Source organism: Micropterus dolomieu, linkage group LG15, assembly GCF_021292245.1.
Source record: "Micropterus dolomieu isolate WLL.071019.BEF.003 ecotype Adirondacks linkage group LG15, ASM2129224v1, whole genome shotgun sequence".
NCBI classification, from domain to species: Eukaryota; Metazoa; Chordata; class Actinopteri; order Centrarchiformes; family Centrarchidae; genus Micropterus; species Micropterus dolomieu.
In genome coordinates this window covers 12,775,611-12,796,509 of record NC_060164.1, presented here as the reverse complement: position 1 = coordinate 12,796,509, position 20,899 = coordinate 12,775,611, and the positions used below count along the sequence as shown (strand labels likewise).

General features: G+C 39.4%; 2 protein-coding genes across 5 annotated transcripts; both read right to left on the bottom strand.

Annotated features, from left to right (window-relative positions):
• Positions 1-416: 416 nt before the first annotated feature.
• erlin1 (ER lipid raft associated 1) lies at positions 417-8,667 on the bottom strand. Of its 3 annotated transcripts, none has more exons than XM_046070343.1 (12): positions 8,548-8,667; positions 7,099-7,227; positions 6,448-6,529; positions 5,642-5,688; positions 5,489-5,550; positions 5,262-5,387; positions 5,040-5,113; positions 4,364-4,422; positions 4,140-4,231; positions 3,865-3,954; positions 3,662-3,741; positions 417-3,092 (listed from the first exon to the last, which is right to left on the bottom strand). In XM_046070343.1, the coding sequence occupies exons 2-12, from the start codon at positions 7,212-7,214 to the stop codon at positions 2,907-2,909; spliced, it is 1,014 nt and encodes a 337-aa protein (XP_045926299.1). In that variant the 5' UTR covers positions 7,215-7,227; positions 8,548-8,667; the 3' UTR covers positions 417-2,906. The 3 variants fall into 3 exon arrangements, with proteins under 3 accessions (XP_045926299.1, XP_045926302.1, XP_045926301.1); XM_046070346.1 differs by lacking the exon at positions 8,548-8,667 and adding an exon at positions 8,468-8,520; XM_046070345.1 differs by lacking the exon at positions 8,548-8,667 and adding an exon at positions 7,835-7,984.
• A 3,175-nt stretch (positions 8,668-11,842) lies between these two features.
• LOC123983883 (inhibitor of nuclear factor kappa-B kinase subunit alpha-like) lies at positions 11,843-19,560 on the bottom strand. 2 transcript variants are annotated; one of them, XM_046070319.1, is made up of 22 exons: positions 19,253-19,560; positions 18,497-18,657; positions 18,319-18,413; positions 18,107-18,224; positions 17,951-18,020; positions 17,753-17,841; positions 17,553-17,642; positions 17,326-17,450; positions 17,094-17,201; positions 16,849-16,984; positions 16,544-16,744; positions 16,174-16,276; positions 15,581-15,704; positions 15,342-15,493; positions 15,192-15,253; positions 14,991-15,100; positions 14,511-14,560; positions 14,196-14,304; positions 13,862-14,009; positions 13,672-13,721; positions 13,202-13,301; positions 11,843-12,205 (listed from the first exon to the last, which is right to left on the bottom strand). In XM_046070319.1, the coding sequence occupies exons 2-22, from the start codon at positions 18,599-18,601 to the stop codon at positions 12,146-12,148; spliced, it is 2,205 nt and encodes a 734-aa protein (XP_045926275.1). In that variant the 5' UTR covers positions 18,602-18,657; positions 19,253-19,560; the 3' UTR covers positions 11,843-12,145. The 2 variants fall into 2 exon arrangements, with proteins under 2 accessions (XP_045926275.1, XP_045926276.1); XM_046070320.1 differs by lacking the exons at positions 18,497-18,657; positions 19,253-19,560 and having other exon boundaries at positions 18,100-18,224.
• Positions 19,561-20,899: the final 1,339 nt, after the last annotated feature.

Genomic DNA, 20,899 nt, shown 5'->3' with positions numbered 1-20,899 from the left:
CCAAACTTAGTATGTGTGCATGTGAAGTTTGAATGTCTCACAGAGTATGGGAAATTTGAGTGCTGAGTTTCACATAGTTTAGTTTTTTAAATCTGTAGATGTTAATGTTTTATTTTGACATTATCAACTACACATTTTACACAAACTTGCTTTCCTCATGCAGTTTTAAAGCTTTACATTTTTTCTGAACATCATTTCACATACTCGTTATTTTACTGACCCTTATTTGGGCCCATAATTCGGCCTTTATTCTTAGGTTTTGCTTTGTTAAACTGAACTTGTGTCAAGTAAACACCACTTGGCAAAACTCTGTTTGGGGCTCAGTGACTGAAGCAGCGCTTTGAGTGGTGTTAGCTCTCCTCCTGTTGGCATCCAAGTGCACTACACAATGTCCACACACAAATCAGCAGGAGAAGAAAGGTACCAAAATAGGTTTTATTTTTACATAAGAACATTGTCAAAACTTGAAAACATTTTGCATATAAACCTTTTAAAACAAGGAGACAATGTTTGGATTTCACAGATTGTACAAAATATTGACAAAAAATTATTTTCATGAGTGATTCCTACCCCCTTTTGCATCTTTATTTGAACCCACCACCAAAGCAAATGCAGTGCAGCGCAGCCTTTGACTGCCATTCGGAGGTCAAGTAAACATCACATCTTCCAAACACTAGTAGTGTCCACTGCTAGTTCTGACATTCTCAGCGAGAGTCTATGAAGAGACTGCACAGTACAGTTTGTAAACCCAAGTCTCAATGTTACGTGTTTTAGTTTATTATTATTTAAGGCTTGAATTCTGAATAGCGGAAGTTATTTCCATGTTTCTGAAATGCAGAGCTGAACGAAAGCTTAAAACACAATAAAAACTAGCACCAACTTGCATCTTGTTTAAGCCCAAGCTTTATCAACATTCATCTTTAAATAGAATAAAGCTTGTTTTTGTGTAGTACTGGAACTCATTTCATCACAAAAATGATGGGAGGTTAAACAAATTCTCACTAAGTGCAAATTATTGTTAGGAGCTGTGTGTTGCCTTTTAAATTCTGTTTAGCAAAGATTGAAAAACAGTCCATTTATTCTTTGATTGCAGAAAAATGTTAACATCGACAGTGGAAAGGATATTTTGTTTAGATTATTTATACTTTGAATGACAAACAACCTCATAATATTCAATTTTACAGACACCTACTGTAAATAGACGTTGCAATAAAATGGTGACCGTGCAATCAAAATGTCACCTTTAATATTTTCAGAAGACACAAAATCTAGTTGATGGTGGCGTTTTATTTTAGACAACGAACTTTCGTTTGAAACTAAATCAGAGCTCTGCTTATCCTCAAATCAAAAAGTCAAATATTGTCTTGTCTCACAACTTCAGTTCCAACTTGTGTATGACCAGATTCCATTAACAGATTTTAAACATACAGCGTAGATGCTCATTTATTTTCTTTTTAATTTTCCAGCACAAATAGATGATTTTGATTTTTGAAGAGGGTAAGCTCTGTACGACATTGAGCAGCTGTTTTATTAAAATAAAAGTCCGTCTCGTGAGAGTTTACATTCCAACCACATCTGAATAAGCTGTATAACAACACAGTTGGCAGACAATCGCAGGCACTAATAATCATCTGAATTAAGCCACTACAAATTTCCGCTTGCATGGCCCTGATAATCAAAGCCAGATGGAGGAAAGAAAGACTTACTGGACTTCTTGACAAGGAATACAAATCATAACTTCCTCCAGTGGCACCATTACTCAGCTGATTTGTTGTTACACTTACATATTAAACTTTTAACTATTACTCAACTCTTAAAAGAAAAAATCTGAATTTCTTTTAGCAGCACTAGAACCTTTTTCCTCGGATGGCTTCACAGTAAATGCCAAAGCAGGTCTTAGTGCATCATCTTAAGTCTTACTGTGGTGGCTGCACTCTCAACCACAACTAATAACAGCAAAATTTCACCAAGCAAACAGAAGATAAACAACATTACTACCGATCTGACACCACCACATGATGAAAGCCCTCGACTTAAATGACTTGAGTATCTGTAGAATAGTATCAAACTGTACGCAGGCCATTTTGTAGAATGCTTACATATAAAAAAATTTTTTCATAGCTCATTTTTCAAGTCTGTTTGATTTTTAAATGTAGGTGGGCTCTATGTGGTGAACGACTGCTGAAATATCTGCGTGTATAATGTTTAAACTGCTGTGTATAACCTGTCATAACCATTTTAAGTTCATCCACAAGCAGCATTTGCTCTGAGGTGGGATTAAAACAGTCCTCACACTGACTTGTATTAAGGGAGAAGAGCCAACTAGTGATTTAGTGTAGGAGAAGATGACAAAGAGATGACCTACCCACGTTACACACTTACACAAAGCATCCCGCCTTTAATTAGTGTCACCTGTCAAGATTCCAGTTCAGCTAAACCAGAAATTAATTCTCAAAAATCATATTAATTTTCATCACAAATCACTCTTCTTGCATACAACAAACAAAATAAATGCAGATCCAACAGCAAAGTTAAACACTGCACTGGTTGCAAGCACATGTAAATTAGGGCGACTACTTGCCGTCGCCTTTCCAGGCATAAGCATTTATTATGCTTTTAATTTTTAACTATGGCATCATTCTCATTCCTACAACTCGCAAAGAGTGGAAGGTAAAAAACAAAAAGAAGTTCCCTTTTATCTTGCCTCTCCAAGCTCTCAATTCTGCTTGTCCTGAATTGTTCCTATGCTTTCTTTGCCATTTAGATTTAAGACTTAAGTGTGTTTGTTTACCACACTAGCTGCAAAGCCGTCCCACCCATTATCTTCATTTCAGTGCTCTCCGCCTCACAGACAAGACAGGTTCCCATCAGGTTCTCCTGTCCTGTGCAGAAACAGAGCTGTGGACTCACTGCCCCTCCGTTTTAAGAAAGTCTTGTTGAGCATTGGGCAGATTAGCGGCGTGCACAGACTTAGGGGGGCTGTTGTTTCCCTCTACAAACATGTTAGGGATCTCCTGGCCAAAGTAGATCTTACTGTTAGCTGATATGGCCTGGTACTTCATCAGCTCCAGGTACGCCGGGGTTAACTTCAACTGTAAAAATTAGCAGACAGACACAGTATGTGAGGATTAGATCATCAGTCATAACAAAACTGCTATGAATCTTAATGTGACTGGACAACATACAGCATGGCTAAAAGCGAATGTAACATTGCTCTTGGCTCGGCTGGGGAGGATCTGGTTCCAAATAAAAAGCAAAGTCGGTGGTGTGCAAGTCCATTTTAAGTTAGTTTAAGTTCCTGCTGTAATGGTGTTAGTCATGTGTCTCATGCAAATATTTTAAAGGTGACATTTTAATGCCCCCTCTGTTTGCACAAAGACGACGATTTATTTTAAAGAGGAGCAGAGAGCCACAGCTCTGCCTCTGCCAACCATCCAGTGAATCCGCCAGACAGAATGTGTGGGCTGTCTGTATAAATCTGACTACACCAACTGAAATTATGATATGAAAATGTTTATATTATTAGTGCTAACATAGTGTAACGTTGATATTGTAGCTATCACAAAAATACCTTGCAATATAGCAATAATATTTTAAAGCCATTAAGATTTTATGTTTCGTGTGCGTTTGTCTATGAAACGGTGTCAACACCATCTTTTACCGCGTTTGCTTCAGCCAACTTCGTAGCAGTGTAAAATTCTGCATCAGCCTTTGCCCGCTCCCTTGCCAGGAAGGCAGAATCTGAAACAAAGAGACAGTGTTGAATAAGACAGGCACATGACAGACCAGTTCAGCAGACGCCAACGCATACAGGAACACACAAATCCATCTCACAGAAGAGAACTGAGAAACAGTGAGGCTAACCCTCTATTTCAGAGATCCTCTTCTCTGTCTCTTTCTCCATCACCTTCTGTTGGAAGTGGATCTCTGCTACCTGGGCCATTTTCTGAGCCTCTGTGGGATAGAGAAACATTACCTTTGAGGAAGGTACAGAAGGGTAGAGGTCGATAGTAGGGTTATACATGAGTGACTGAAAGAGGGAAACTGCTAAAACTGTAATGATGGTCATGCAAATGAAAAGCTAGTGGCCTAAGCTAATGTTAGCAGCTGTTTTACAGTAAAAGCACCATCACATTTACCAATAATGGCCTTCTTCCTTTCGGTCTCTGCTTCCTTTTCCACCACCTTCTGAGTCTGAACTGTGATTAACAGACGAGTCTTTTCCGCTTCCCTGCACACACACACACAAAACAGGTTGGGTTCTTTTCTGTGTGGTCTTATTTGAAATGAGTGGGTGGATAACAGGAGAGAATCTGAAGCATGCACTAACACTGCGCGAAGAAGTACAGATTTACAAACTCACATGAGTTCAAAGTTCCTCCTGATAGACTCGGGGATTTTTGGCTTGGTAACACGGACTGCCTTCATCACGATGTTGAAATAGAAAAGAGAGAAATAAATAAATGAGCCTTTCCCCATAATCAGCCTGCCAATATATTTTTACAGAGAGCGGATGACTGGTCATTAGGTTAGTTAGAAGACTGATTAGGATGAACGTTCTGATCAGTTAAGCCTCATTCACACCCCTCACCTACAAGTGGTCAACAAATGTCATGTGTTGTGTTCAATGTGTTTCCATTTTCCCCTAATGTATTTCTTCACAGTAGTACATTAATGGTTCTCATTCAGGGGCGGGTTTCATTAAAAAAACAGTTGCAGAGAGTAAATTGGCATTGGCTCACAGCTCAAGCTGGATTTATAGTTGGGGTTAATGGCAGCCCCGCTTTTATTCACTTCATCAGAGAGTGGCGGTTGCAGTGTAAATGGCTTTGCTTGATGTGTGTTACTGAAAAGGAGATGACTCTTTCTTCACTCTGACCCCATGTGTAATTTTGAGGAGGTGCACAACAGATGCCATAACCCCAGTATGAGCAACTATTAATCCTGCTTCAGTCTTCAGCAAGCCAGACTCATCTAGTTGTCATTGTTACTTGAATCCCAGTCTTCCTGCTTACTGTGGAACTTGTGAGTGTAAATACCTGTATTGTAAGTCCAGGTGCCATAACAGTAAGGTCTTTCTGCAATGCAGTCTTCAGGTTCTCATCTATAATGTCTGCAAGACAAAAACAGCAGCTGTTTGAATACACGACATGCGGTATATCACGTTTTAGGAATTTCAGGAATGAACAAGGCACAAGTTGCCTTGTACGTATTGCATTCAAATGAAACAACACTGTGTTTCATTACTAAAGTGCACCCACCAAACAACTCAATGTAGACCTCCTGTAGTGTGTGTACACTGCAGAACTGGTTGAGTTCATGGTGAATCTTGTTGAAAATTAGAGTTTTGTCATAATCAGCAGTATAGTTCCTCACAATGTCCACCACTGCAAATAAAAGCAACAGTTGTTGTGATCCCAGGCAGCTGGCACAGTTAATGAAATACATAAGGAACTCATGCAATGAAGGGAATAAGAATATTTTGTACCTGCTGAAGAGACCAGCATGTTAACAACCTCTATCCTGTCAAAATAGATCATCACACCACCACTGTGAAGAAAAACAAATACCTGTTCAATACATAATCATTTCCTAAATGGATCAATTTCTTGAACAGCTACGTCAATTAGCTCAGTCTTACCTCGTTCCACAAGGCACATTCTTGATCTCATCAGTTTGGAGAGTAGTCTGAAACACAAAAATTCAAAACATAATCAGACAAAGATTATTCCCCTACTACAAGGGTGCTTACATTAACATGACAATTTTTCAAAGTTGTATATTGCTAGTTTATAAAAGTATTTAAGACTAGATAAGGCAGCGCATTGTTTTTATGTTAACCTGAATCTATAATACATACAATGTGCTAATGCTAATCATCAAGGTTTATTCTTCATCTTGGAAATAAGTTTGACACACAATAATTATAATATTAATTAAAATTCAATTAATTTCAGTTTGGGTCACGTGATGACAACTGAACCCTTTTCTTGACAACTGAGCCTTGACCATGAGATGCAGTTTAAAGCTCAGGAAAAAAAGCTAGTAAGTGGACCTTGAGATATTTTATTAACCTTTACTGTTGATGTTCAATCTCGTATCTTAGTCATATCAATCTCACAGGTTACGGCTACAACAAGTTTAAAAAAATAAAAAATAAAATTACCCAATAAAGGCTACAACCTGAATAATATTATTATCACTATTACACATGTAAGCAAAAAATTTTTTGCTTAAAGCGTATTTCGCAGCACAACAAATGTGTATAAACTTGGTGTAAAATAAAGTCACTGCAACCACGGTTGAATGGCAACTGATTACATACTGTAGCTGATTTATTTATAGACGATCCCTTCTGGTTTTCATGTGCAGCAGCTTATGGTTGACTATCACATTACACATGCCTCTGCTAAAAGTCCAGGTTTCAGGGCTGAAAGTTGAGTTTACCTGCACTGATCTAAAGGTGGTAATGAAAGGCAGCATAATGTGATATCCAGGACCATTGGGAGAAGTCAGTAATGCCCCACCCCTGAAACAAATACAAACAAATTACTTAGTCTTAATTCTTAGGAGCAGATGTTTCACTGATTACATCTAAAAACAGGGTAAACAAAAGAAAAGGACAGAAAGGTGTTTATTCAGGTGTTAACAGTCATTAAGAAGGTGTAGTTGTGTTTTTGTTGAACAACTTTGAATTCTTATAAAAGGGTATTTCTGTTATTTTGTCATTCTTGAAAACTCTGTCAACAATTAAGGTATAATATCTAGATTATATCCCACATACTATATATTATGGTTCTTTTTAAGTTCAATTTGCCCCCTGCAGGGACCACTCAAGTTTAATATTAATCTTTATTGTTGATGAAGCCATGTTACATTTGACCAATACCTATGAATTGTAGCTCACATCTGAAATGGAAAACTTGAGCCTTTTTTTTATCTCTCTTTGGTCAAACAGGTTTGGAGCTTATACACCAAAATAATTACCAGATAATATAGAAAACAGGCCTCTTCCAAATAACAATATGCCATCCACATTCTAAATATATGTGCCTTATTTCTGTCAGGCACAGATGTTACGCATCATTATAGTGATACCTGTAGTACACAGCAAGGTGTCCTTCTTCTATCTTGTGAATGGAGGAGTGCAAAATGATGGCCATCACTCCTGCTATTGCTGCAAATACTGCCCCTACATGCGCCATTGTCATCATCACTAGCACTCACCTACAGGGAGAGAAAGAAGCATGAACACATATATTTATACAACAATATATTCTCAGGGCACCATTAAGCCTACGGTCAGGAGTCTACAGTCTGATACAATGCAGTCTAATACAACAGCCTACTTTCTTGAAGGTTTTAATGTTTGGCTTTGTTTAAACTGTTTTAGAAAGGTGTTAATCCACCACACTTTACGGTTTTGGAGGCTGTGGTGCTGTTGAATTGTATTGATCTTTTAAATATGTTGTCTAACCTCAAACGTATAAAGTACTAATTATAAAATACTATTTATACACCTCTAAATAAACCAAACTATGCAAAGCGTCATAAAACTTATTTTAAAAGCATCTGCCCCAAGCACTGTTTGACAAAATTTGCATGGGTGCAGGAAGGCACAACACTTCCACCTCGTTACAGCATTTTCGTTAGAAAAGAAAGGATGAGTAAATGCCCTGAAATTGTTGACTCATCCGCTGGGCTGGATTGTTACTCTGTTATTAAACCGACTGTTCGATAAAATATAAATAAATCATTATAACTTACATGCCTTACGCTGCTTGTCATAAATAACGTTACAGGTTTGCATATTTAGGTGACGTGTGTAAGTTACCTTCAGTAAATGTCATGTAGCCCGACTTTCACCCAGTTCAAAAATCTTAATTGAACGCAACCCAGTCGTTCAACGTTAGTTAACTTAAAACATTTAACTTACAGGACGTTTACAGTTAACTTAATGTGTATGTGACAGCACGTTTTAACCTTAAAGTTGCTGATTTAACAGTTAACGTTAGTATGTGTAGTACAAAGTCATAATAACGACAACGAGCAGTGCGTTAGCTGCCTCGGTAAAGTTACTGCACTTCACTAGAAACCACTATGTTAACGTTAGCGCTAACATGCACGATTAGCTTGTAGAATGAACGTTACCTGTAAGTACACAACTAACGTTAGCTAGCGAGTAATTCATTGTCAACATATAAAGCAACGCGTTTAACAGCATAGCTAACGTTGTGACTCCTTCAACGCAACTATCACATTTAACATCGGAGTTGATTTAATTCAGTAAAAGCAAAGACTGATCATTCGGTAACGTTTGGTAACGTTAACCCAGCTAGCCAGATTAGATAGCTAGCTAGCTTTCATTAACGGGTGGGTTCGGAAGTCACAAACGTCAGCTTCTTGTAGCTTCATGCTAACATTATCTTAACTAGGCTGCTAGCGGTTAGCTACCGTGTTGACTCACCTGGCATTAGGCTGGAATAAAATAAACGCTATCAATATGTAAGCATTAGAATAAATGGTTGGTTTATATAATAAAATTACCTCTGTATCGAACCGTCTTCCCTCCTGGTCTTATCATTCATCGACCCATCCCCCTCACCCCGCCTACCACAGGCTGCGCTCTTGCTATTACTTGTTACATTACGGTGCCTTCAGATGCAGTTGGAAATGGTACTGGTAGGGCTGCTGTTTGTTCAGTAAAAAATCACATTCAATCCTGTACTCTGATGAACACTAAATGTCTTCATAATAAGTAATATTCCTAAATCAATGTTTTACTGAAGCAAAATCTATTTTTTAATCAATAAGTCTAAATTGTGTTCAGTGGAAGGAATTATTTTAACACCAATTTGGTTTTAGATTAGATTAGACTTTATCAACTTTATTGTCATGCAGAGTACGCATATACAGAGGTAATAAAAAGCATAGACAGAAATATAACAGAAATATAGTAGTTACTTTATACAGATACTTGCTGTTGTGCTATATCTTACAATATGTACAGTAGAATTAAAATATACATGCATAAAACACATGTAAACACATAACAACATAGACATCAGCTCTCATGCTGCATTAAAAGCCAGGGAATAAAAGTGAGTTTTCAGACGAGTTTTAAGAGTTTGGAGGGTGGGGCCATTTTGACGTTTGGAGTTAGCTCATTCTGTAGTTTAGGGGCTACTGCTGAAAAGTTGCCCCTTCGCAGTTGCCCCTGGTTTTATTGCTATATGTACAGTCTGTGCAAAAAATATGAATAGTGCAAATAAGATATATGTTTAAGGGCTGTGAGCAGTGCAAATGATGAGAGCAAAGGTGATCGCAGATTAAAGGTGTGGAGTTCAGCAGAGTCACAGTCTCAAGGAAGAAGCTCTTCTTCAAGGGGGTAGGCTCCTGTCTCGCCTGCTGGATTTTTTAGTATCAATAAATAGGACAAAATAAAAATGTTACGTTTTGTTGTGTTGTTCTATAATTGTGTTACAAATAGTGTGTATTAATTAGTTAATTAGTTAAAATTAATGTGAATATTTTTAATTAACGTTTAATTTTTAAATTTACATTACATTTACCAAAAAGGAAGGCAGACTGCCACGTGCAGTGCCTCATTTGGATGTGTCTGACGCTTGGAGCTTAACTTCCCTACGTTTCTCCTACAAATGGGCCTTGAGCTTGTTTGGAGGTTCTAGCAGGGGAGCGCAGCTACTGGTACACCGATGGATGGTCGTCCGCCGGGGGGACCACGTCCTCTTCCACCGAGCGCGGGGCTTCGGGAGGGACACACATGGAGCGGTGAGGGAGGAAGGGGACACCCGCCTAGCCAGCCAGATCAGCCGAATCAACCCTAGCGATCAATGGGGTGACAGATGTCGCAGCCAGATCGCCCTCACATCCATTAGTAGAAAGGCAGGCGTGTCGTTTATATAGCGCTGTGTTACACAGGCGTTCACTGTCACGGTGTTGACCTTAAATTTCTTCGCCGCATATGGAGCGTATGGAGTTCGCGTTTAAGTTTATAAAGCGGTAAACACGCTGAAGTGTTTTGCCTTCCTGGACTGGGATCAGTTAGTATTTTAGTTAGGGTTTTTTTCCCCCAGTTTTTCCCATGATGTTTAGCGACAATATGTTAATGAGTCACGATCCTATTGGCCTGAACCTACCAATCACAGGCTTCAGATGTTTCCCCACACAAATGTGCTTTCCACATTGCCCATACACGCTCTATATTAGTCTTTGGTACATACTCTTCAGACCACTTTGAATTTCAAAAAGGAAAGCAGTACTTAATGTATAAAGCAATTATTTATTTAATAATGTTTCACAAGAGTGCACACAGTCCTAACAGTCCACATCATTGTCATTTACAGTAATGGTCATTTCAGCCATTTTCATCCACCTCTTCAATATGTACCTTTACATTTTTTTTATACACATGATGAAAGGAAAGATATCCCGGTTTGTATTTCCTCTTAGCTTCCTGCAGCTGCTCAGACTGTTGACATTTATGTGTGTGTATTGTGCAGGTGTATGTGTAATATGTAAGCAATGTCATGCTTCTTCTTGTATCTCTTTTGCATTGCTGTATTTTATTTCTTATTGCACAATCATTTAAAAATGTTTCATGACCCATATTAAGATGAACTTCATAAGCTAGAAACCAGACTGCATGGCACAGTTAAACAGCTGCATGACAAGCGGCTGACAAAGAACTGAATATGTTTAGTGGGTATACTGTAACATATTTTATTCAAATGTACTAATAAATAAACCCAGAACTCTAATACACATAGGCCTACTGCTCTAACACATCATCATTTTTTGCATTTTATATGTTTTGTATGTATGTATGAACTTAAAAAGAAGTTCAATGTAATGAGAAAATGCAAACATGTTAGGTTCTCCAGTCAGTGCCGTTGACCGGTGACACTGGCTCAGATCGGGAGTTGGTCCCTGTGCGCTGCAGTGGCGGCCCACTGCTCCCTTGAGGGATGGATTAAATGCAGAGAATGAATTTTTGCTACATGTATGTGACAATAAAGCATACCTTACTTTACCATAAGCCACAAACAGGGAAGTAAAACCAGTATTTTCCACTGAAATGTAACTGAGCCTTTTTTAAATGGAATGAAATTACACACAGCAGACAAATAAATATCCATTTTTCACTTTCAGTCTAATTAACACTAACAGTACTTTAGTGTATTATCTTTTCAGTGTCTGGTATTCAATTCAAATACTAAACTAACTGTACTGTTTACCCAGACAGTGGTTTAAATATGAAAACTATACCTTTACAAACCATAACATGGACTTAATGACAAAGGTCAGTATATAATAGGTGAAGATTCAGCATTGCTTTGCATACTATATTCATTTTGCATGGTTACAAAGAAGTCTTCCACACGACAGGATACTTCCTCCTTTAGTGAATCATTTTAAGATGTAAGATGAAATATAATCTTTTGTTCATGTGCATGTTTTGGCAATGTAAATTTCTAATTCCAATTCCAATAAAGCTCAACTGATTTAAACTGATCTCCACTGTCTTTAACAATATCTGTCACTTTATTTTTGTAGTATTCTTATTATTTTAAGCATGTTATTGTTGCTTTGCCTACTTGCCTTTTGGATTTCAGAGCCTCCCAAGAGACATTTGAACCCAGGGTCTTATAAACAAGCAATTTCCTGTATGTGTGCAGACAGTTGTCTGGTCTACTGTGTGAATGTAAAAACCAGATACTTTCTTTCGTATACAGTTGAACACTTGCAGAGGAAAGACAAACTGATTCTAAGAAAATCCACATTTAAACTGCCTTGAAGACAAATCAGGCAATATGTGCCATACATTTATAACATTTATTCACATTCCATCACGCAAAAGTTGTCAGCAGCAATATTGATTCTACTAGTAAATAAAATAAATAAGTCTTGGTTACAAGCTGGAAATATATTATTGAAATTTAAAAGCTAAGTTAAAATATGAAAAGCGTACTGCATCATGCTGTTTCACACTTTGTCTTGCAGCATTAAATGTATGTAAAATACATAGTATGGAATCACAAAGCTTTCAGATAGAATAACTCTGATAAGGCACTTGTATACAGTCTATAACTTTGACTCGTAACATCAAGTCTTTGGTCAGTTTCTACAGCTTCTGAGGTCGGGTTGTCACAACTCCGTACCGAGTCCAGCTCCAGTCCTGCTCCTGGAGAGAGAACAAACACCTTATAAACATACTGTTCTCCATCTCCTGAACGTTTTCATCCCATTCTCTCATCTAACAACTTCAACCTCAACTTCGAACAGGTGAACCTTCCTGATCTAGTCAAGACAAATGAATGGATTTAAAAAGGAAAAAGTCAATACACAATATACACAATAACCTACATACATACAGTGAACATACATGCGGTGGTGACTAGGGGTGGGTAGTAACTCGTTACAAGTAACGCAAATGAGTAAAAAAGTAGTTTTAAATTTTTAGAAGCAGTAACTTGTCATGTACTTTTTTAAAATTGTACTTTTACTCCTTTTTGAGTATTTTTTGGGCCAATAATCTACTTTTAACTTTGCTAGATTTGCCATTTATACCTTTGCCACAACTAGTCAGTTTTCTCCTCTGCATTTTGCTACATTAACCAAAATGACCTTTCATCCAAGCTGTGTGCGTGCAGTTACGCAGGAGAGCTTTATCCCGTCTCCCTTGCGGTACAAAAATACATGCGCTTGTGCCAGATATTAATGAGCCGGGCAGATGCAAAATTTTAAAAATCAGGCAAATATCTTTTTTAATTTAAGGTCTGGTTCTTGTTCTAATGTAACTCAAATCTAGTAACTGCACACTATGCCACTAGTGGCCATGTTGGAAAGCAGCCTGCATTGCCCTTCCACAAGTCAGTAGAAATACTTTCACTTTCCATTAATGGCGTATTAAAAGTGTAGTCTATGCACAACAAATGTAGGCTACACACTGCATACACGTCGTAGTCATGTAACCACTGGATTAACATTGATATATTAACAGAATCCTCTCGCTGCGCACAGCATGGCTTTCTTTTGATGGAAATTAGCCTATTTCTTTTCTCTAATTCGCATTGGTTCCCATTAGTTTGAGTAATTGTTCTTTTAGTTGAGTAAAGATTTGCACTACTCTGCCCACCACTGGTAGCCTTCTGCAATCAAATATACCACCATGACCTACCATGACACTGTGCTCCATCTCCTGATTGGCGTCTTGCAGCAGAGAAGTTAGCTGACTCAGATAAAGCTCATTCTCATCCAGTAACTGATGAACAGTTTTACTGAAAGAGACAAAAGATTCTAAATTCACTGTATGAATGTGTTTTCGTGTGAGTGTTAGACTTGGGGGCTCTATATTATTGTGAGATGAGTCCTGCTTCTACAAGCCAATTAAACTTTGAGGTGCATGGGGTGACCTCTTGTGGCAGCTTTGTGATTTGAAAACCCGCTAGCAGCTGGTATTAAGAGATCCTTAATTCATTCTGCACAGTGTATGCATAAACTCATCTTCTAAACTGCAGATAATTTAATAACAGAGAAAAAGCCACCTGATGTTTTAGTGTGGTTATTCTGTTAACCAATGTTTGGATGAAACTGTAATACATACTGAGAATCTGTGGATCTTCTGGCAGATACTTGTACAGATCTTACCTGTCAGTGGGTTGCTGCATAAGTGACGGTGATGAAGCATTTCTCTGGGCCTAAACACACAGCCACACACTGCATTAACAACAGTATTATTTGACTTATACATTTAATAGTGTATCGCAGAGCTCTAAGCTCCTAAAACATCACTGATAGCTAAGAATATTTTCTGTAGTGCCATTTGTTATATACTCACACAGGCAATCTTGAGGAGGTACCAGAACTCTTTCTGTCTCTTCATTTGCATCTGAATAACTGCTGCCTCTGCAGTTTTTATGTTTTTTACAGCCTTTTCCAACTTAGGGAACAAATCAAGGATGCGCCGCTTACACACCAGAATTGTACTACAGAAAAAGAGCGAGATGGGGAAAACCACAAATGATACACAGGGAACTGTAAAATGATACCCAAGTTGTGCTTAACTTTGCATGGCTGTGTGTGTATTGTGTGTGTGTGTGTGTGTGTGTGTGTGTATGTGTGTGTGTGTGTGTGTGTGTATCTGTTTGGACAGACACTTGTGGATAGATCACCTCAGGTGAGTGTACATGTCTTTCAGCACTCTGTCCTGGTTCTGAACTGTTTGGAGAATGGTCTTCACCATGTCTGAGCTGTCACTGTAGCCATGTGGAGGGTCATGACCTGGGTGAACAAATAATCTTAAGATCATCCATGTACTATCATCTGACACGGCTATGTAAACACATGCTACATGCTGCTAGATGCTGCACATCTTGCCACACTTCTCTGTTGTACAACTGAATTGTATGCATAGCAACAGGCATTATCAGAAGCACGAGCCCCTGTAACCAGTATACTATTTTTAATTTGTAATGAATTGTACAAACTTTTGCATTTAGCTTTCAGTTGCTTGTAGAGTTCAATAGCCTTGTTCTCACTGACAAAAAACACAAACAAAGAGAGAGTGTTAACATGTGCACACCAGAGTGATGGGGAGAAAATCTACAGTTGTTATTCCATTCAAACATATTTTCTAAAGTTCATCTGAAGTTAATATGCGTCTTCAGCGGGCTAATGTAATCAAATCAGTCTGTTTAGTATCAAATTCCATTGTGTTACCCAGACAGTGCTTCTTTGCTGAACTGCAGCAGAAGGACAGTAACACAAAGTGCCCCCCATCACTTCCACTGAAACCACTTCGAGAATGGATTTCTTAATGGCCAGTATGAACAAAAGGAATGATTACAGCAATCAAACACTGTTTCAATGTACATATGGGCATCTGACTATTAAGACACACTTGAAGTAATGTGAACCTGTCCTTTAAGGAAATGATTATAGTGTAAATATAACAGAGAGATACTGACAGCTGTTGCATTACATCCTCCTGTCTCCTTGCAAATGGACTCCTCTGCAACTCCACGATCTCAGAATGTAGAGCCACTATCTCTTCATCCAGATACCCCAAATCTGCAACCTAAAGCAGAAACACCCTTAGTATGTACCATTTTAAAATAACTAAGTACGTTTGTGTAGAAATACTACACTCCTACTAATAACTGTCCTACCTTCGTATACCCATCAGCCTTCTCTTCATTTTCCTGCCAGGTCTTCAGCAACTTTTCAGAAGCTTCAGAAAAACACAGCAGATAGCACACTTAAAGCTTCAGCCATTACTTCAAATTATGTATCACAGCAGGAGATTAACAAGCACTCACAGACGCCGGTGTTTCTCTGCTTGGTGTATCGCTCAAGGTCGTACTGGATACTGGTCTTAAAAAAAGCCAGCTTGGCTTGGAGCTGCTGCGAGTGGGAGAACAGCATGTTCTTGTACCGTGTCAAGTTGGTGTTGTAGCGAAGCAGACTCAGCCTGCACACACACAGAAGCACAAGGTAAAAATTTTTCAGTGTGTGGGTGTGTGTGTGCGTGCGTATATGTGTGTGTTTGTGCACTCACATGGCAGCCCTCTGCCCCTGGTAGAGGCGAATGTAGTCCTCTTTCAGTCCACAGATGTAGCTGACTGCTTCGCCCCACACCTTTCTCAGTGCAGACAGCGGGAGCTGTGTTTTAGTCTCCCTCACTGAGACAACACATAGTCCACAAAAGAGACACAATTCCCACATTAACTAAAGAATTTGCTAGAACCTTCCAAGTATTTTGGGGTGAAAACATCAACAGATCTTGCACTCACACCAGTCTTAATGACAGGTGTGTCGGACCAAAAACTCGTTGTAAACTGAGAATAAATCGTGCGTACCGTCGATCACTGTAATTTACTTTATCTAATTAACATTTTTGTCAGTAGACCATCATCAGGTAAGAATCTAACCTGCTAAACATCTAACAATTTATGGTTTCAATGGTTTTATCAGGGAAGTCACTCATTTTAAGTTTAAGTGTTGAGAAAGGTTCAGAGCGCCAAGGCATATTCATGATTTGGGTGTCTCTATTCATTTTAAATAACAAGCTTTATCACAAATTAAGAAACAAATAGCCAAAGGAAGCATAATTTTACAGCTCAGCATACACTGTACAGTTATACATCTCACCTATAAAGTTGACACTGTCTGGCAGAGGTCTGGCAGTCAGTGGCCCAGAGTACTTGGCCAAGCTCTTATCGAACAGGAAGACGATGGAGGTGTCCCAGCCTCGCTGAAAGCAGAAAACAAATATGGTAAAACCCAAAACTCTATGCTGAGGTTTAGATTTGCAGAAACATTTTCTTCAAGTAAGGCTGGAAGCAAACAATTGTCGTTCATCAATTTATACAGTCTGCAAACATGTTGTCAAACAACAAGATATCTTTATTTATTTATGTGTGTGTGTGTGTGTGTGTGTGTGTGTGTGTGTGTGTGTGTGTGTGTGTGTGTGTGTGTGTGTGTGTGTGTGTGTGTGTGTGTGTGTGTGTGTGTCACATACCAATCCATCTGGCAGACAGTGTGCGGGAAGTCTGCGTGGGTCGAGGGAGATTCCCGTCTCAAGCAGCAGCTCTTGACTCAGCGGGGAGATGTGTGACTGAGTGTGTGTCTCCAGACGAAGCTGCAGGGAGTGTAAGCTCTCCTCAGCACCCAAAACCAACGAGTGCAGCTGTGCTGACGTCATGTCCAACACATGAATCACCTGGAGAAAGAAAGGCACAAAGCAAGGAGGTTTTGCTTTGTGTGCTGACCTCACCTGACATATATGACACGATACACTCAATAAGGTACGATTCATATTATTACCTTCATGTCGAGAAGATTCTGTAGAACTGTGTAGCAGCACAGCTTGTTTGTGTCAGGATCCAGCCCTCCACCACGTTCCGTGGGTTCCCACTGTAACAGCATCTGTAGAAGAGACTCAATTGGTTCCAGCAGTGGCCTATGAACACACACACACACACACACACACGTTAGATACAAGTTACAAGTTAGATACAAGTTACAATGAGATACGCTTAAGATATGACAAAGTGTCTTTCTGTCTCTACCTGCTGAGATTGTTGGGATATGGGAGATGTGTGGAGAATCGGATTTCTCCATTCATGTCCTCTACTGCCATGATGTCTTTGGGACCTTTGTTCTTGACTTTACTTGTCCTACAAAAGCAGCAAACATGCAAACATTCAAAGACTAGATGTTAATGTTAAATCCCCCAAATGTGTGTTTTAATGTCACACGTGCACCCAGGTTTCATAATGCACTGTTGCTATGTTGACTTACCACTGTACGGGCTGCATGTGGTGTAAAAAGGGGCGAAAGCCACAAGTGCATTCAAAGAGCACTGTGCCAAAGCTCCAGTAGTCCACAGTTACAGTGTAACGTTTACTTTCAAAGAGCTCTGGAGCCTGGCACACATAGAGATGGATTTATAAAACAGGGCTTGATTGCTGACATGAAAAATAAAAAAAAATAAATCCCATTTCTTGCATTACTGATGCAACCCTTACCAAATACTGGAGCGTTCCAACAAAGGATGTGCAGAGACTGCCCTGATCTAGGTCTTTTGCATAACCCAGATCTATGATTTTATGGACTAGCTGGAGGAAAACACAGTTTCATAATGAGAGCAAGACACAGAAAACCATTTAATATATGAAATTGCAGATTACACAGGCTGAATGCATGTTACAATGGTAAATGAGTTCACCTTCCCATCAACATCCTGCAGAACTATGTTCTCTGGTTTTAAATCTCTGTGGATTATCTTATTTTCATGGAGATACTGGATACCAGAACCTGTGTTTGTAAACAAATAAAATAAATCATTGCATATATATATAAATAATGCATCAAGTTGTGATAACAGTGACCTTTTTGACAAAGTAAAAGCTGGGGAAAATTTTACCAATGTCACTGAGCAGCAAGAGGATTTCACTCTCCTTTAGTCCACAACAATTTTCCGGTTTATTCAACACCTAGATAAACAGGTATACAGGTTAGTAGTGCAATGTTTAAAAGAAAACAAATTGTTTAGGGTCTTTATAAAATACCCACTTGGTACCTTGCGTAGGTCTCCTCTTGAGCAGTACTCCATGGCCAGCAGAGGTAAGTCATTTAAAGCAATTGAGCTCAGCTCTTCTGGAACTTCTCTGGCCTGAACAATGTTCACATGTTTCAGCCTATAATAGAAAGAGAGCCAAACATTTGATATGAAAAAAATGTGCAATGATGTTTGTTTGTGTACTCCTTTGTGAACACAAGCTGATAACTCACTTCTTCATGATCTGAATCTCTCTGCTCCAGCGGTCTTTATTCTTGGAGTTCAGCTCCAGGCGGCAAAGTTTCACAGCTATCTTCTCTCCCAACTCCTGCTCCAAACACAGACAGGGAATAAAACCAAGCCAGAGACACATCTGCTCTCCTCAGCATACAGGGGGATGGCAGAACTTACAAGGTGCTGGTACAGGTAGACATGCCCAAAGCCTCCTGTCCCAAGTCTGTCCTTCATCTCCCAGGAGCCACACAGCTGGCTCTGTTTGAGTGCAGTCCGCTCCATAGTGTGAGGTCTCCTGGAGCCGCTGGACAACGGAGGTAGTCTGCTAGAGACCTCCGCTAAAAAGAGCCAAAAAAGAAAAAATCTGTCACTGTTCAGAAACACTGTAGACCTTCATCAAGGCTTCTGCTGTTCAAGTCTTATTATCTACGCATTTACACAGCTAAGCCTTTCCCACTTATTAATATGTATTATGTTTTCTTCATCAGTGAACTTCACATTAGTAAACCATATACCACTTAACATGCTAAAAATCAACTGCATATTAAATCCTAATGTGTATTTTCACTCTATTTTATAGCTAGTTTTTGTATTAGATAAATTATCTAATTGTTGCTTTTTTATATTCCAGTGGTGCACATTGACTTTTGTCATGTTTACCTTGCTGCATATAACTCTTTGCTGCTACAGTGACCTGATTTCCCCACGGGGATCAGCAGTTTTGTTTAATCTACTGCTTTAATCTCGATGTTGCACTAACGTTAACTGTTAACGTCAGCTGTCCTAATAAACCAAAGGTTAAGAGCCTTTTGTTGTTGATCGGGTTAGCCAATGTTAGATGGGTAAAAGTCACATAATTCAAGACAGCTTGACTATGTTGAACAAAATGTCTACCAGAAGCAGCACCTCACTCCACAAACGTTATCAACTCACCTGTCCGTGGGGTCAGAGTCGACCGGTAACAACTAGCTTACTTTAACGTTAAGTTAGATGTCAGAACATTGTTGCTTCGGAGTTAGCTAACGTTAACCGTGTTGTTAACGGTTCGTTTTCTTATTGAGTGTTTTAAACAAGAAGGCTGAACCGACGCAGTTTAACCCTCTGCCTTCACAGCCCATCAAAGGCGGCTTTAAATTTAAATTTTATGTTGCGTTTAGTTGTAGTTTTGATGTGGAAAGCTGTAGCTGGAGACGATATCTGCGCAAAGTGAAAGTAGACTGACAGGCAGGCGTCGTTTCTGCGCATGCGTGTATGGTTGAACAGCAGCGGACAGGACACATGGGGCTCTCTGCAGGACGGCTCCTTCTGTTGGGGATTTCCCATCCCACACCAAACAAACAAAGTGGGATGGATTTAACATCATCAGGTGTTTAAATAAACCTATTCGTTTTACTTTTCTTTTTACCATTTGAGCAACCATCGGTAGCAGCTCAGAACGAATATTTCCAAAAGTTTGACATGATCTTAATCTGTTCAGTAGATGGTGCCATACGCACAGCTTCAGTCAAGAGGCGCGTTCAAGATGACGGCGGGTGACTTTCGCCGACTTCATAGTCTAACGTGAGCAGCAGGTGACTGCAGGGGTATAAAAACGGTGCCGTAAAGTCGGACACGATTTCTAACCAGCATACCTTATTTTAAGTCCAGCATGCATTACGTTAAGTCGGCGCTGGCAGCGCCACATGAGGTCAAACGCACCTAGGACCGGACAGTCATTACAGTACAGTGCACCGACTGAAAGGGACAGATAAGGTGTCTCTGAAGCTGTGTAGCTACTCATGTACCTACTCAAGATCTCCTTTTCAGTAGAGTCCTGCGCACATGCTAGAAAACATAAGCATAAATAAACACCAACTTTCACAGCATACAATTCCCATACACAATATACAGTACCCTCCAACGGTAGGCTATTGGAACGGTAAGGCAAATTCCTTTGTTTTTGTTGTTCATTGAAGACATTTTGGTTTAAGATCAAAAGATGGGTATGAGATGAGAGTTCAGAATTTCAGCTCCCATTTTGTGGTATTCACTTCTAGCCTAGATGTGTTAAACAAAAAAAGGACAAACCACCCTTTGTTTGAACCCACCCATTTTTCAAGTGAGCAAAACTATTGGAACGTGTGACAAATGTTACTTGTTTCCCAGGTGTTGCCTTTTAGGTTGATTGTCCAAACATTAAATAGCTCTGCATGACTAGTCTAAGTTTTCATCCTTGGTACAAACCCATAAAGACATTTCCTGTTAAAGAGGATAAACCAACAAGAAGACCAGACAGCTGTCTATGGTAGGAAAGCAAGCCAGTGTCAAGCTGAGAAATGAAGGAAAATTGACCAGAGCCACTGGACAAACTTTGGGCATAGCAAGCACAACAATTTGGAATGTCCTGAAAAAGAAAGTACTGGTGTACTGAGCAACAGACGTCCAACAGGTCGGCCAAGGAAATAAACAGTAGTTGATGACAGAAATATCATGAGAGCTGTGAAGAAGACCCCCAAAACATCAGTAAGTGACATCACCAACGACCTCCACAGAGCAGGGGTGAAGGTATCACAATCCACTGTTGGAAGAAGACTCAGAGAG

Excerpts from the sequence above, each read along its gene's own strand:
- erlin1 (XM_046070343.1), bottom strand. The coding sequence starts at position 7,214 with ATGATGACAATGGCGCATGTAGGGGCAGTATTTGCAGCAATAGCAGGA. Across the intron at positions 5,689-6,447 it reads CCACCTTTAGATCAGTGCAG|ACTACTCTCCAAACTGATGA; the intron begins GTAAACTCAACT and ends TTTGTGTTTCAG. Across the intron at positions 3,093-3,661 it reads AGTTGGCTGAAGCAAACGCG|TTGAAGTTAACCCCGGCGTA; the intron begins GTAAAAGATGGT and ends TAATTTTTACAG.
- LOC123983883 (XM_046070319.1), bottom strand. The coding sequence starts at position 18,601 with ATGGAGCGGACTGCACTCAAACAGAGCCAGCTGTGTGGCTCCTGGGAG. Across the intron at positions 16,745-16,848 it reads AGAATCTTCTCGACATGAAG|GTGATTCATGTGTTGGACAT; the intron begins GTAATAATATGA and ends TTCTTTCTCCAG. Across the intron at positions 15,705-16,173 it reads AGACAGTGTCAACTTTATAG|TGAGGGAGACTAAAACACAG; the intron begins GTGAGATGTATA and ends GTGTTGTCTCAG.